The 16018-nt window shown below is 35.3% G+C and overlaps 1 protein-coding gene and 1 long non-coding RNA gene across 2 annotated transcripts in view; one reads left to right on the plus strand and one right to left on the minus strand.

The window, feature by feature from the left end:
* Positions 1-16018, minus strand: part of LOC108738703 (nephrin-like) — a 335427-nt gene that overhangs the window by 61872 nt on the left and 257537 nt on the right. Inside the window, exon 5 of the mRNA XM_018472237.1 lies at positions 13601-13774. Within this exon, the coding sequence (XP_018327739.1) occupies positions 13601-13774 (174 nt within the window). The remainder of the gene's footprint in view (positions 1-13600; positions 13775-16018) is intronic.
* Positions 1-16018, plus strand: part of LOC108738704 — a 107646-nt gene that overhangs the window by 38527 nt on the left and 53101 nt on the right. Inside the window, exon 2 of the long non-coding RNA XR_001938021.1 lies at positions 8849-8907. This is a non-coding gene — a long non-coding RNA (uncharacterized LOC108738704). The remainder of the gene's footprint in view (positions 1-8848; positions 8908-16018) is intronic.

Genomic DNA, 16018 nt, shown 5'->3' on the forward strand with positions numbered 1-16018 from the left:
AACAATAACAACAACAATAACACCAACAAAAACAACGACAACAATAGTTACAATGAAAAAATAACTTAAACGATATATGTAGAGAGATGACTATTCGCACAAATACACCAACTAAATTAAGCCGACCCTGTAAATTTGCTCATTTTATGTAGGTACAAATGACAAGACAAGCATGTTGTCGATCGTCTCATTTTATTCGATTGATTCTTATGAAACGTAGGTGCAGGTCTCGACGCAGCTGTGGAGGAGGCGTGTTTAGAGAGTAAAGACAGGATATCTTCCGTTTGTAAGAACGAGAAAAATGATATGACATTAGTGTGCATTATTTATTGGGGACTTTGCCTTCTTATTTCGACTGTACTATATGTATGCTTTTATGGTACGTACTCCCTCGCGTGACAATGTAATGCATTCTGTTTTAATGTCATATTTTTCCTGTTATTACTTTTTTGTGCATCTTATTAAAACTTCTTTGTATTTGTTATACCTGCTCCAATTTCGTCGAATACGTTCGCCTCATACATGCTAAACATTCTGTTGTTGTTTTGTAGCAAATATTGTGTTCGAAATGAGATCTTATTATGCTACTGCGACTTCATCAATCAAGGAAGTTGCAATATATTCCCGGTTTCAGGCTGCATTACGTTCTGCTTGTTCAGGACTCGTTTAATATTTTTGTTACCACGGCAAGGATGCATATTTTTGGTGACACACATATGCTGGTTATAACGATGAAGCAAAATTTTTGTATAGTACAAACGTATGTGGGTGGGTGTGTATGTATGTATACCTACATTATTCATGCTACACATTTGTATATGTATAATCTTCCGGAAGGAAGCGATGAATGTCTACAGAATACACATTTCGTGAAATATTATTTGAAAACGTAGAGTATAAACACGTTGCTGTTGGAGTTAGAATGTTAGAATTCAAATACGTGGAGGTGCTGGAGATAATTCTTTTTGTTTTCTTTATTTGACAGCGCAGGCGTAAATATTTTAAGTACTTACATATTGCAGTGAATTTTCGTTTGGATATCAATTGTGAAAAGTCTACTTTTTGTGAGCAAAAAACATACATAGTTTTTACGTAATTTCATCACAATGAAGTATTATAAATAATGAATTATCGGGAAAATCATGGTTCCTCTTCAAATTTTAAATTCATAGTCTTTCGAAAAATGATTGGACAGTTTACCAAAGAAGAGATCTTCTTAACCACCCCAATCTCCAATTGTATAAAATATGATTCAGCCAATTCATATCATAATTATGTATCATGTCCTCTTGGCGCTTTTTAAAGTTATATTAATATGATTTTAGTGATTATCTGCCATTCATCATAATTAGGTAATTAGTCCAAAGACTGATTGGAAACGCACCTTCACTCTTTCGTATTCTGAGCTAATCCTTGCATTTCCCTAAAACTAGAACAACTCACATTCTTAACTATTTACGAACAGTAATCTAATCTAGATCTACCTCTACGCCTCTTAATTCCCGTTTCTGCCTCTAATATGTCCCTCTGACTAGGCCTTCATGCCTGACAAGGTGTCCTACTAACCTATTTCGCCTATTTATTAATGAGTTCCATAGTCCTCTGTTCTTCTATTCTTTCTAATACCTTTTCATTTCTAACCACCACATTTCGAATGCTTCTAACCTTTTCTATTCCGCAGTTCCCACTGTCCATGTTTCGCACCCGTACAGCGCCGGGCTCCAAAGATACACCATTAACAACCTTTTTCGAATTTCTAAATTAACCGTTCGCGAGCATAGAAGTAACATCTTTTTAATGAATGCGACTAACTGTCATTACATAATTTTTGATCAAATTAAACTGTATACCTACCATCTTAACAAGGAAACGAAAGGAGAAAGTTGTCATTTCGAAAACACTTTGAACACGTACCTTCACTCCTTCCTATCCGGTGGAATTATTCTTATTTACCGAAAAATATCTTACATCTATAAAAAAACAAATCTCGCAACAGGCCATTTATTTGTTAATTTAGATTATTTTCTAAGAGTTAAACTAATACTTTCTTATTAATTACTACTTTTTTCCAATATTTCCTCTATTATAAGTTTCATATTCACATTATTTACATCATCCGCCTATAACACCACATCGCAAATCCACCGTCCCCTGTTCGCACCCGAACACAGCCGTGCTCTAAACGTAAACATTCAATAATCATTGCCCGATTTCTAAACGTATTATTTTCGAGCACAGAAGTGATTTATTTAAAGCGACCTCGCCCTGCGCCATTCTTTGTTTTGCTTCCGGCTCTTTTTCCATCCGCCTTCCAGTTATCCTAGATATCGAAAATCGAAGGTAGGTAACTATAACAAAACCCGGAAAAGATTCATTCCGACGAAAACAACGGTTGTGTTGTCGTTATAATAATAAGAAGAATCAAGAGAAACAGAGGGAATTGCTGGATAAAGTTTATCAGGGTCGCGATCGACGACGTAAACGCAGTCTTCCGGATAATTCTAATAATTTGCTTCGTCGAAAAACACGTTCAAAGCACCTTCCATCGGAACGAGTTACCGTAGCGTAATTCAGTAAACGAGTGCAAAGGGTTTGCGTTTCGGCGTAACCTTTGAAAAGTTGCGGAATCGTAAGAGCGGCACTTCACGATGCGCTTCGTAATTCCTTTCTCGTTGGCGTGCGGCGGAAAATAAGATGTCAGCTCTACAGAAACCCCGTTTTAGTTCAAATACATTAAATATTCGTTGAAATAATTGGCAGAAATCTTCTTATATCTGCAAAGTTTTCACAACTGTGTGTGAATATTAAATGTGCAATACGTACGTCTCCTTAATCAGCATAATGCTTAATTCGTAGTATTATTGCAACACATTACCAATATATCCTTTTCTCATACCGAATAGTGATAAGCAAAATTGGCCTTGGTGTTGGTTTTTTGAAAATACAAGACCAAGACTGTCCCCTAAATAAAAATATTTTCAGTCTCTCTCCAGTCTTTCAGGGTCTCTGAGAGCGTCTCTCACAGCTTTCACAGTCTCTCAGTTATTGCCTAGGGCCTAGGTGTTTTTATGGATCTCTCACAGTCTCTGTATGAGAGACTCGAACGATAAAATTGTTAATTCAGAGATTCGAGTCTTTCACAGAGAGACTGAATGAATAAAACTAAAAAATTGAGAGACTCGAGTCTCTCGTAGAAAGACTCGGATCTCTGAAATATGTTAAACTTGAAAATTTTAACCATGTCTATCGAGACACCACTTATTGAGAGATTCGAGTCTCTCGTTCAGAGACTGAATACGAAATGAGGATCTTTCTATGAGCGACTTGAGTCTCTCCTTCAGAGACGCTAAATAGTTTATTTGACAGTCTTTCTACAGTCTACAGTTCTACACAGACACTAGAGAGACTCGATGAGAGACGGAGACTCGAGACTCGCTTTCAGAGACTCTGAGAGACCGAACACTTTTATCTCGGGTCTTTATACTAGGAAGACGAAGACTAAGACCGCATGAACAAGAACAAGTCTTAAACCAAGTATATGTAAGACCAAGAACAAATACCCAAAACTAAATGAAAAATTATTACCTCGATCAATGGATTTATGAGTTAAATTACTTCAAGCAACTTCAAAATATTCGTTTCTTAGAACAAAAAATATTTTGTGTTTGAAATTTTCAGTTTGTTTTACTATATATTAACAGTAAATATAAGAAAAAAGGTTTATCATTTTTTGAGAAAATAATGTCCTCGGAATAAGTATTGTTTGTTCCTATGTCATTTAACACTAAACAACAATTCAATATTATTAATACGTTTGTGACATTGTCGATTGTAGACCACCATAAGTATTTTCTAGCGAAAAGGACAAACGATTGCTTCTGATTTGTCTTTAAAATTCATTGTGTACAAATATTATTAACGTTTCCTTTTACTATTTACAATTCGGTCAGACTAACTTAAGATATTCTCAAAGCGTTCTACGAGGTTCTATTCCAAAAGTATTGCGAATTTTGTGTTATGTTGTATTGTGAACTATAATCAAAACCTTCACATTCGACCTAACTTGGCGCGCTTTTTTTAGTCTTGGCTCGTGCGGCTCCATTGGGATGATTGAGCTTTGGTTTCCACATCATAATCATAAACCCAGGATTCGTTACCTGCTATAACCCTCTGTAGTAAATTCGGGTCGTCTCGGACAATGTCCAACAGCTGTTGGTGATGTGTTTTTGGTCGAAATTGAGCAATTTTGGTACGAATTTCGCGGCGACCCGTCCAATGCCCAAATCATTCATCAATGTTCTCATCTACTGTTAACGTGCTCGGGCGTCCTGTACGCTCTTCGTCGTTCACATCTCCTTAGCCTTCTGCGAACATTTTTTACCACCGATAAACGTTGCTTCGCTCCAAGGTAGCTTCATCATATGTCACAGTCAACATTCGGAATGCGTCCGCGCATTTAATTTTGTTATTCACATAAAATTTGATACAGATTATTTGATCCATTTTTTGGAATAGATAAAAATCGAAGACGAGCTAAAACACGTACTGCCAAAAATTAACTGAACACTCAACACGGCTGTACTTGTTAGTATAAGCGAGAGGCATGAGTACCAATATAAAGCCACAAAAAATCGAAAATGGAATAATAATAATAACCTAACCCATGGAAATTCAAAATTCGCGATACTTTTTGGACATACCTCGTATATTTGAAATTGGCCAAGCGAAAGGCGTAATAAGCTGTCCTTGAAAAAAGGGAAACTAAAAAAACCGAATCGTTCGCCTGGGAAAATTAATACTTAAGCATGATATAAGTTTTCATATGAAGCTTAAGTAGGTACCTAATACTATTCGACGGAGAAAGCTTTGTACTTGTATGACATTATGCTACGTTTACAATAGAACAACAAGGATAATATTTCGAAAAGATAAGTTACGTGATGTCTTGTTATAGTAAAAGATAATGGTGAGGATCACGGACTAAAGTAATTTACTGAAACATTGTCTATTACGTGTTGTTGCCGTATAATGTTAGAGGTCGTGTTTTAAGGTTCGAAACTTGTTCTTACAGAAAATAACATCGTTTGTCTTCGTGAATTATTGGCTTCGATCGATGAAAGGTTCGAAAGGATTGGGAGTTCAATCGTTTGTATTCGATATTGAAATAGTGCCGAAAAAGTTTCAGCTACTAAATACTTGCATTTGAACGTTTACACGAATTTTTTTTATTTCATTTCGGATTTAGTACCTACTAACTCTTGATTTAAAACCCCCGAATGTTATATTAGTGGAAAACATTTTATAAAGAGTGTAATCGTCTGTATGAAGTGGAATTCGATTGCCATTCGAGTTGACCTATGCTTTTGATACGCGAATTCTATTTATTTAACTTTTTTAACTGCAAACACTACAACAGAAAACGTTTTTATTATTTTACCAAAGCCTCGTTTACTTTGTTATAGCAAACAGCAAAAGCGAATGGTCACTACCCATTTAAGCCTACCGTGCACTGCGAGTTTTTAGTCGTGTGATTATTTAGTCGCAAAAATGTAACACACGAATGAATATGAGTACCCTTGTTAGAAATGAAGACACAATTTTTTCAAAAATTTTTTTTTATTTTTCAACATAGTCCCCTTTTAGGAAGACACACTTTTCCCAACGTTCCTGCCATTTTTGTAACTCCTCCAAAAAATAGGATTTGTCGAACTTTCCAAAATACGCCCCTGTCTCGGCGATGGCTTCCCCCTTTGAGCTAAATTTTTTCTGGCGAGTCATTTGTTCATGTTAGGGAACAAAACGAAGTCGCTGGGAGCCAGATCAGGTGAATACGGGGGGTGCGACAGCGACAGCGTGGTGAAAAAGCTTCTTTTTTTCGCCAAATACATCCGTGTCTTCTTCAATTTTTTGTCGAAGCGGTCCAATAACTCACTGTAGTATTGTCCTGTGATCGTTCTTCTTTTTTTTTCTAACCTGCCGAAACTACCACCGAAACCGAAACTGCGTTCGGGAGTTCTCGCGCTCTGCTCGGTCATGTTCGGCGCGTTAGATTCCATCCAAGCGAAGTAGATTAGTAGACATTTCGCATCTTCAAAAGAAAAATGAGTCTAGTCTACTATACTTTCTCAAATAAACATCTCACCTATTTGAAGTATTTTTAAAGCGCAATTAAAGTATTTCCTTAAATGAGGGGTTGTTATGTTGATTTTGATTTGATTATCAATAAGTGAAAGTGTCAAAGACTGCAGAGCTGTGTGATTTAGAGATAAAAAAATAAAACTGACTGATTATAATAACGTTTTCTTTATTTTTCTCTCAAAACATGATTATAAGGAAGTTTCGGTTTCGGTTTCGGCCGAAACTGAGATCGTTGCCGAAATTCGGTTTCAGTCGTAAAAACCAGTTTCGGTCGGACACTACTTCTCGCCACTGCTGAAATTGAAACAGGAAATGTAGCCAAAGCGATAACTTGATTTGTGCAATTGCAATTGGTGAAACAGCCCTTTTGTTTTAGTCTTCGTATAAAAGTTATATTCTGCATATTACCATGTACGCAATAACGTTGATTGTCACTTTTTAATAAAATAACGGGCTAGTTTGAAAGCGTCCCGCTGTTACTGTCATTAATACCGCTCTAAAACCAACTACTAAAAGCTATTCAAATGGAGGGTACATAAAATATTGATTACAAAAGTTAAATAACTATCTACTTGTAGGTCTGTTTTTAGTGCTCTCGGCTTGAAAATTATTGTCAAACGTTTTCCGGTTTCCGGATACGACTCGTATGATGTATTTCTAATTATAAACTTGAGTTAAAGCATCAACGAAGCACTTGTTATTAAACCTAAAATTTTACATCGTATGTATACGTACTACTTACTTATACCCTTAGAAGTAGGGACGTACTGTGAACTGCAGTTTCGTCTGCCAACTTTGCAAATCAATTACGGAAAGTTTGTGTTCGTGGAATCTGCGCAGATGCTGAGTTACTCCGCAAACCAAGAATAATATTAAATTAAATTTAACTTCGTTCAGTCAGATCGCTTGAGATGATTTTATTCGAAACGGCAAGTTCTCAGTTTTTCCAAGATAATTGCTTGACGTGGCCAATGAGCTTCATTTCTCATACGTTTCGATTGAGCTCCCGTTGGTCTTGATTGACGTTGAACTAATTAGCCACTGAAATAAACTTTATAAATGCCGTGGCTGTTTTCTAATAGTGCTTTCCGTTTATTTAAACTGTGACCTATCAGAAATCATAATTATATTTTTGTGTACGTTTGAGTATGTCAACAGCCATCAGAAGTTACAAACTCTGAACTTTGATATCTCTGTCTTTTACAAGACTCAAATACGTGCTCCAAAGTCTGCCCTAGACAAAAATCTCTCGCCAGTCTCTCAGAGTCTTTCAGCGACTCTGAGAGCGTCTCTCACAGTCTTTCACAGTCTCTCAGTTATTGCCTAGGTGTTTTTATGGATCTCTCACAGTCTCTGTATGAGAGACTCGAACGATAAAATTGTTAATTCAGAGATTCGAGTCTCTCGTACAGAAACCGGATACGACATGAGGATCTCTCTATGAGTGACTCGAATCTCTTGTTCAGAGACGCGANACAGTCTTTCACAGTCTCTCAGTTATTGCCTAGGTGTTTTTATGGATCTCTCACAGTCTCTGTATGAGAGACTCGAACGATAAAATTGTTAATTCAGAGATTCGAGTCTCTCGTACAGAAACCGGATACGACATGAGGATCTCTCTATGAGTGACTCGAATCTCTTGTTCAGAGACGCGAAACAGTTTTTTTAAAAGTCTCTCGACAGTCCCCCTCCAGCGATAGCAGAGAGAGACTCGAGTCTCGCTTTCAGAGACTCTGAGAGACTGAACATTTTTATCTCGGATGACGCTTATGTTTTCAATGCTATTTGTTTAATAGGTGTCGTAGCTCTTGAACATACTACTGCTCTTGAGTCAGTAGGTCAATTAGCGACCGTTTAAATAGCAGAATCAATAATAATCGGGAGAGTTGAATTCAAGGTCACGAAGTAGCAAATAATGCAAGGTGGTGAGACAGCTCACACTCTAAGGAATGATTATCACATAAAATTAATGTGTTAGACGATATAGGTAAATTACGTTAGGGTGAAACATCCTGTATTTTCTTCGATCATCTGGTATTCATATGTTGCAGGTAGGCATTTTGCAATCACCAAACTATTTCGTTTTTATTTTCTAGTTACGTTAAAAAACGACACACCACCTGAAGACAAGTGTGACTAAAGGTGTATACTTTTAAAAAATATCTATCTAGAATACTGTATCGTTTTTTTTTGCTTCGCGTATACTTTCCCTTCTGGCGTTACTTACTTTGAATATCTCTGCCAATATTTGATATCTATTCTGAATCATTTTATTATGTGGGGGAAGAAAACAGGGCGGTAGTGCTCTACGATGTCAATTTCCGAATTTGATAAGAGAACGGGAAAATGTTATTGATTCCTCAAACGCCCGAAATAATGAAGCAACAGACTAGAATAGCGTTTTAAAGAACAAGAATACTTTTATATACCGTATGCGAAAGTGCGGATCTTGGCATTGATTATAATATGCCGCTCTCATCAATAACAGTAAAGGCGGCGCGCGCACATCGATTGACTCTTCTGATAGGCATAGCAAGGACTGAGTTCATTTGCGGCCATAGTCAACGTATGAATTTTACACCCTTAAAAATTTATCGTGAGTTTATTTTTCAAGGTATTCAAACGTCGAGATTGGAAATTTGTCACTACGACAGAATGTAATATAATTTTTAATATACAACTAATTAATGTCAAAATAATTAATTTTCAGATGTGATCAACACACTGCTGGTGCTCATCATATAAAAGGGCCGAAACAAACACTGAAGGGTGAGTTTCTTCTTCTTTATCATTCGCTTTATTTATCTATATATTTACTATTGGGATTCGTCAAATGGGCATACACCATCTGGTGGCAAAATTTATAACTCGAATGAGGGAAAAACTTACATAGGAACTGTGCACACAAATTGTAAAATTGTTTATTAAAATAATAAAACACGTTAAAAATGTAAAAATTTTTTTGATGATGGAGTCGACGAAGTTTTCTTCTAAAGTTAAATCAAATAAAAAGTTAATATGTTCAGTGAAAAGCTGTAATAGCACTTCAGACGTAGATCTTCACTCTTGACCTACATTAACTACTTTCCAATAAAAACTCACCGTTTTATATATGTAAAAAATATATTCGGAAAAATAAAGAAAAAAATAAACTAATAGAAGCTTGGATGAAAGCAGTAGGTATCAAAGAAGTGAATTCCGGAATGAAAATTTGTTCACGTCATTTTAATGCATATGATTATATTTCAACAAGTATTTACCATCAGCCATAACCTTAACATTTAAATCCAGAATCATACAAAAATTATAAAGTGAGAAACTATTTATTCCTGTGTAATTGATTTAACACAATTCTAATGACACGATATAAGTATTTTGAGGTTACGAACCTACCTGCTGCAATACAACAAAGTTGCAATAATGTGTTTGCAACGTTCTCTTAAATCGGCTTTGCACGTGCAAGTCATTGATATGATATTGCTTAAATCACCCAGAATCACCTCACCAATTATATAACGGGAATCACTTTTTAAATCCGAAGTTTGTAAAAAGTTGACGAAATTTGAAGGCTAGCTTCCGGATTTGTTATTTCCGAATTTTATATGGTGATTGGCATTAAAGACACGCTCATCTTCAACGAAATTTCCTTTCCGAGGCTTTGTGTCAGCCCAATCACATATTGTGTCAATACTTATCATTTTATCGTAAGGTACACTATAGGAACTACGATAAATTTTCCCTATTCGGCGCCATGTTTTTAGGCTCCTTCCATTTGACGGATCCCAATGTTATTTGTTTTATTTTTATAATTCCGTATCTTGCTAAAGTTAAAGTTAGGTATTTAATAATGATTAGGAGAGATCGTTGTGCTTGCATGCACTAACAGTAGAAAGAATTATGAGAACGTTGACTGCATGTTTAAATGTTGCAAAACATAACAAACGTCACCGTAAATCACATTTAACAAATTGTTAAAGTTGCACAGATGAAATTATTTCGGATGTAAAAGAACGTACGGTTTGGAAAGTTTGGCAAACTCGCCGGTCGTTTTAAATTTCGAAGCAGCGCAGCGCGGCGCTGTGACACACTTTACGCTTTATAAAGCACATGCATTATGCAGTTCTTGTTCTTGGTTGACGATCTTTTAGTACTTTTCCCAACTTGGTGTGCTCAAGTCTTGTCCAATCAGTTCCGGCACGTAAAGTTAAACTCTACCGAGTTTTCTATTCGTGCAACCATCAACTCAAATAACATTCATCTCTGTTTACACGTTTCTTTCAGATGCGGCATATGTAACGAGTCATGTGTAAGGAAATAAGGGGAACAACTCATGCATTATCCATTACTGGTGTCTTTAAATTAATTCATACGAATAATTCCCTGTTAAAGTCGGAATTACTCGGTTTCTTTTTAGCGTTCCCTGCTTAAAGCGATAAACCGGTACACTGTTGCCAAAAGAAAGTTCCTAAATTCCAATTTTAAATCCCCTATAAAAGTAAAACAAAAGTACTAGTATGCAAGGGAAGAAAAAGTAGGGAAAGAGCGAATATAAAGATAGAAGACGAAAAATTAGAAGAAGTGGCTGATTTTAGGTATCAGATAGGTTAGGGTGGAAGGAGTAGTAAGGATATAAAACAGAGGGTCAAGTCGCCTTCAATAAACAGAAGTCACTATTATGCTTGCGAACGATTAATTTAGAAATTTGAAAAAGATTGTTAAAGGTGTATGTTTGGAGTGCGGTGCTGTACGGGTGCGAAACAAAAACGATGGGCGCTGCGGAAAAGAAAAGGTTAGAAGCGTTGGAAATGTGGTGTTACCGGCGAATGATGAGAATATCGTAGATATAGAAGGTTAGAAATGAAGAGGTATTAGAAAGAAAAGGAGAACAGAGGAGTCTGTTGAATTCAATAAGGAATAGACGAGATAGGTTAGTAGGACACCTTCTCAGGTATGAAGGTCGGTCTAGACATATTAGAGGCAGAAACGGGAGTTAGGAGGGGTAGAGGGAGACCTAGATTAGATTACTGTTCTAGTTTTAGGGAAATGCGAAGATTAGCTCAGGATAGAAAAGAGTGGAGGTGCCTGCCCAACCAGTCTTAAGACTGGCTGACGACCTTATGATGATGAGATCCCCTATAAAATAAGAAAATTAATGTTTTATGGTGCACATATTTTTCTTGTAATGTTGTTTGCGATAATGGTAAATGGTAAAAAAAGCTACTGATACTACAAAGACTTCATCCACATGGATTCGATTCCATCTTAAATGTCAATTTTATATCTTTAGTGGTAGTATTTTGAAGCTTCCTGACTCTGCAGTTTAGTCGGTGCCTTGATCGCTACATTAAACTTTAAATCTCGTTTTCATCCCTTTTGGGGTTGAATTTTAAAAAATACATAGTTGTATAAGAAAGGTCCATGCAAAATTTCAAGTTTCTAAAAGCACTGGAGCTTGGGCTTTGTGTTGATGAATCAGTCGGACTAGCAACTAGCTGTTGCTCTCGACAAATCCCCATTTTACAGCTTTAGGGGTGGTATATTAAAAATTCATTTTATAGTAGATCGATGATACCGTTGTAGAAGGGATCTGTGAAAAATTTTAAGTCTTTTGATTCAGAAGGTTCTGCTGTGTCCTGATCGATTTATCAAACCTTAAATCTCTTTTCCTCCCCTTTAGGGGTAGTTTTTCTCTCAAACTTTAAGCCTCTTATTCTCATAAAATAAAATAAATTTTTATCACATAAATGCATTGTTTTGTTGTTTAATTCTGATTGATTTCATCGATTGCATATTTGAGTGTTGAATAATAATTAATTAATTGCTACTATGTTTTGACTCTTCTAATTCATTACATACACAGATTGTCGTAATGAATTATACTAATTGAATATTCAATAGCAATCGGTTAATCAGAGGCGCCTTTGTTATTATGATATTTTAATAAAGCCAATCGATGATTGAAGTTGTCATTTTCAGACAGTCCTATACGATTCAAGATGTCTGAATTAGTATTAAAATTATTAAGATAGCGTTAGTGGTGGAGTAATCACAGAAAAAAAATAGTTTAGCAAACTAAATATTACCTGCTAAACAGCATGCGTTTGACGAGTATAGATATATTAATTATTATAATAATCCTTTAAATAACTAAGGAATAAATATTGGAACCCCGGTATACATTTTCAGGATACTAATTCCCAACACAAATTTTTTCTAAATCTACAAATCCTATGTACGCACTCTTTCTTTCTATCGTTTTCTCTATTACTACCCGTAAAGCTAGATATCGCCACATATGTAATAAACAAACAGGGATTTGCATCAATCATTGAAGCAAACGAATTAGAAATTTGAATCATCCTTCATTTTTGGTTAATCAACAACAAAGTAAAAGAACATTTAAGTAGCGTTACCAGAAAATAGAGCAAGCTACATTTATTGCTGTACTAGTGACCCGCCCCAGCTTCGCACGGGTGCAATGCTGATACTAAATATATTTTTGTTTTGTTTAGATTATTATCGAAAAGGGGAAATCTTCAAAAGATATCCCCTGAACATACTAAATATACTACAGAACGTCTTTATATACAACATTCACAGTTTTTTTGTCATTAGACGATACAAACCGGCCTCCCGGCCGGTATCGCCGCAACCGCTATGTCCCTGCATTTTAAATCTGTAATATCTTCGAAAATATTCATTTAAATTACATGCTGTAAAGGGCCATATTGATCTATATTAAATGCACAATGTATTTAAAAGAAATTAATTGGATAACAATTAATGCTGTATTGCCTACAATCGCTTCGTAAATAAGTCATTATTTCTCATAAAAAGTAAAGGATAAAAATGGTTATTGTGGGTTATCCCTAAGAGATAGACACATACCATCGCGGACTTTTTTGTAGACCCTTTTAAGATGTACAATATTGTAATACATTCAGCCAGCGTTTGCAATGTAAGCGCAAAAAAATGAGTTTATTTACGACATCACATTAGAAACCTCTAAAATTATCAGTGTTTCCCTACTATATTATGCATGTATTATACATATAAACCTTCCTCTTGAATCACTCTATCTTTTAAAAAAAACCGCATCACAATCCGTTGCGTAGTTTTAAAGATTTAAGCATACATAGGGACAGACAGCGGTAAAGCGACTTTATTTTATACTATGTAGTGATGCTACAAGCTATAACCAGCATGTTGTTGCTTGCTACATTCATTCAGTGAGCTCTGATTTATTTGCTAGCATCGGTTCAATTTGAAGTAGCACTCCACTTTCTAGATAGCCTAAACTTTAACATCAAGAACCTCTCGTTTGCTTTTATTACAGGTCCGCGCTGGTTTACTAGTGATTATTGTTATCAGTTTTCTCACTTTTTCTGTGTAAATTCTTGTGCCGATTAACTTTGACCATTAAAATTTGATTTGTACATTTAGTCACGGGCAATAAGCTTACCTTGCATTCGATCTTAACGGGTTCACCTTTGGCAACTCCTAAAACTTTCCGGTTGTTGGGCTCTCCGCAAACTGGTTCAAACTTGACTTTAAGTTGAAACGGTACGCTACGACTTGTGCCTTCGGTATTTGACGACTCACAGTAATAATTCCCGGAACTGCGGCGACTTACACCCTGTAAATAATAAGCAAATTTTATTTTCAAATACAATTAGTTCCATTTTCTCTTTTGTTTTTATATTTTTGTTTGCAACATCTACAAGTATTTCCATGGCGGAGTTCGTTGAAAGATTTTGACGAATTATGTTTCCCGCTGAAGAATTTCGTGCTACAATTAGAACTTTAGAACTAACAAATTGAGAGAAATAACTGTGCAGCTAATTAAGCACGTTTCAGAAACGTGGTTCGAAGTAATTTGACTAGTATTTAATAATTTAGTAGAAGTTTCGTTAGACTCAAGCGAAGGTAGGCAATCATCTTCAATATCCGAAGCAGCAGTAGTAGTTAAAAAAAAAATAACAGAGACATGGCAGAATTGGATATGAATTTCAAGTTAGGTACCTACTCTATTAAAACTTAAATTCAAAAAAATCCTTATAAATGCACAACAAAAAGGCAGAACATTTATAAAAATGAATACTTTTAGTGTTTTACAAATTTCACAAAATATCAACAATCGTATGTTCGTTTTCGTTTTCGGAAAAGGGAGATCTATTTAAAAGTACCTATAATAATAATTTTTTTGAAACTATTTGTGTAAAATATGGTGAATGATATCGCAAATCTTGCTTTTTAACTTACGTATTTTCACGTTTAACAAATTCGAAGTAGGGTTTAAAAATTAGGTAAATTTTTGCCATTTTTGGACTTTTAGCCAGAGCAATTGTCGGGGGTTTCGTTAAATGTACTTATTGAATTTTTTTTGTTTTTTCGTACTGTTAAATGCATCTAAATCTAAACGCTAAAAATCCAAATGAAGTTGGTTAAGTCTACTGGAGGACTTCCACAATGAGCGAACGATGTTGAATCAGAAAGAGCTTTTCCTTATGCTTTGTTTTTTGATAATGTCTCGATTATCTATCTTTAAAAAGATAATTTTCGCTTTTTGAAAAACTTTTGAGATTAAATGAGATGTTATATAATCGATAAAGTTCAGTTAATAATCAACTAGAAATCACAAATTTCCCCGTATCTTGTTTAAAGTTTTAAAGGGTAATAGGTACAAATATTAGTAATTCTTTTCTAGCGAACCTTAAGTAGCAATTTAAGTTACACTACGTTTATTATTTTTCGCCTGGAGCATCTCTGGTTTTTCCTACTTTAATTATTCTAAAATCGTTGCATATTAATTACGAAATTTATCACTAATTTGATTGGCTTATTTGTGGTAGGGTTAGTAAGTGGTATTATGAGAATTCAAGTCAGTTTCATAATTTCATCGGTGTGAGAATAACTACCAGCCAAGTCAAGTAATTCATCCAATTATTGTTACATTTCTGCTTTAACTTCCAAGCGAAGATTAAAAAGGGATAATTTTTAAAATGCATCACATGTCAAATGAAGAGTTCGTACAACGCTTTTAAAAGCATCAGGCTCTTGCTCTTTTTGTTTGTTGGATTTATTGCTGAAATGTCTCGAAACAAAAACCTATTTTCCACTTGGCCACCGAAGCAAAGAGTCTCAGACAAGTGCAATAATAAAACAAAGAAGGGAGAGAGCATTTCGAGCTTGCAATAAAGCTTATACAAAGGTCGTATTTTGCAAGTACATGCATAAGCTCTTTAATAATATTCTTGAGGAGCCCCTTGAATTCTTTGTAAGTCTGATACGAAAAAAATTTCACCACAGGGAACAGCTACTGTTCAGTACTTGTCCCAAGTATGTGCTCTTGCAAGTGTAATAACAAACGTCGATTTGTGTCGCTTTTAGTACTTTACTTACGATTCAATTCAAAACTGGTTCAAATTGTTTTACTCCACGAGGGGACTCCGACAAATTCCGATGAAAATCAAAGTAGCTATTTCAGTATAAAATGATTTGTATTAAGCAGTAATAAAAAATAGTGATTTCACTATTACATTTAGTTGTTTGAGATGATTCTGGGTGATTTAAGCAATATCATATCAATGACTTGCACGTGCAAAGCCGATTTAAGAGAACGTTGCAAGCACATAACGTTGCAAGCACATTATTGCAACTTTGTTGTATTGCAGCAGCTAGGTCCTTAACCTCAAAATACTTATATCGTATCATTAGAATTGTGTTAAATCAATTACACAGGAATAAATAATTTCTCACTTTATAATTTTAGTATGATTCTAGTTTTAAATATTAAGGTTATGGCTGATGGTAAATACTTGCTGAAATATAATCATGTGCATTAAAATGACGTGAACAAATTTTTATTCCGGAATTCACT

The sequence above is a fragment of the Agrilus planipennis genome, unplaced genomic scaffold, assembly GCF_000699045.2.
Source record: "Agrilus planipennis isolate EAB-ADULT unplaced genomic scaffold, Apla_2.0 scaffold36, whole genome shotgun sequence".
Taxonomy (NCBI): Eukaryota; Metazoa; Arthropoda; class Insecta; order Coleoptera; family Buprestidae; genus Agrilus; species Agrilus planipennis.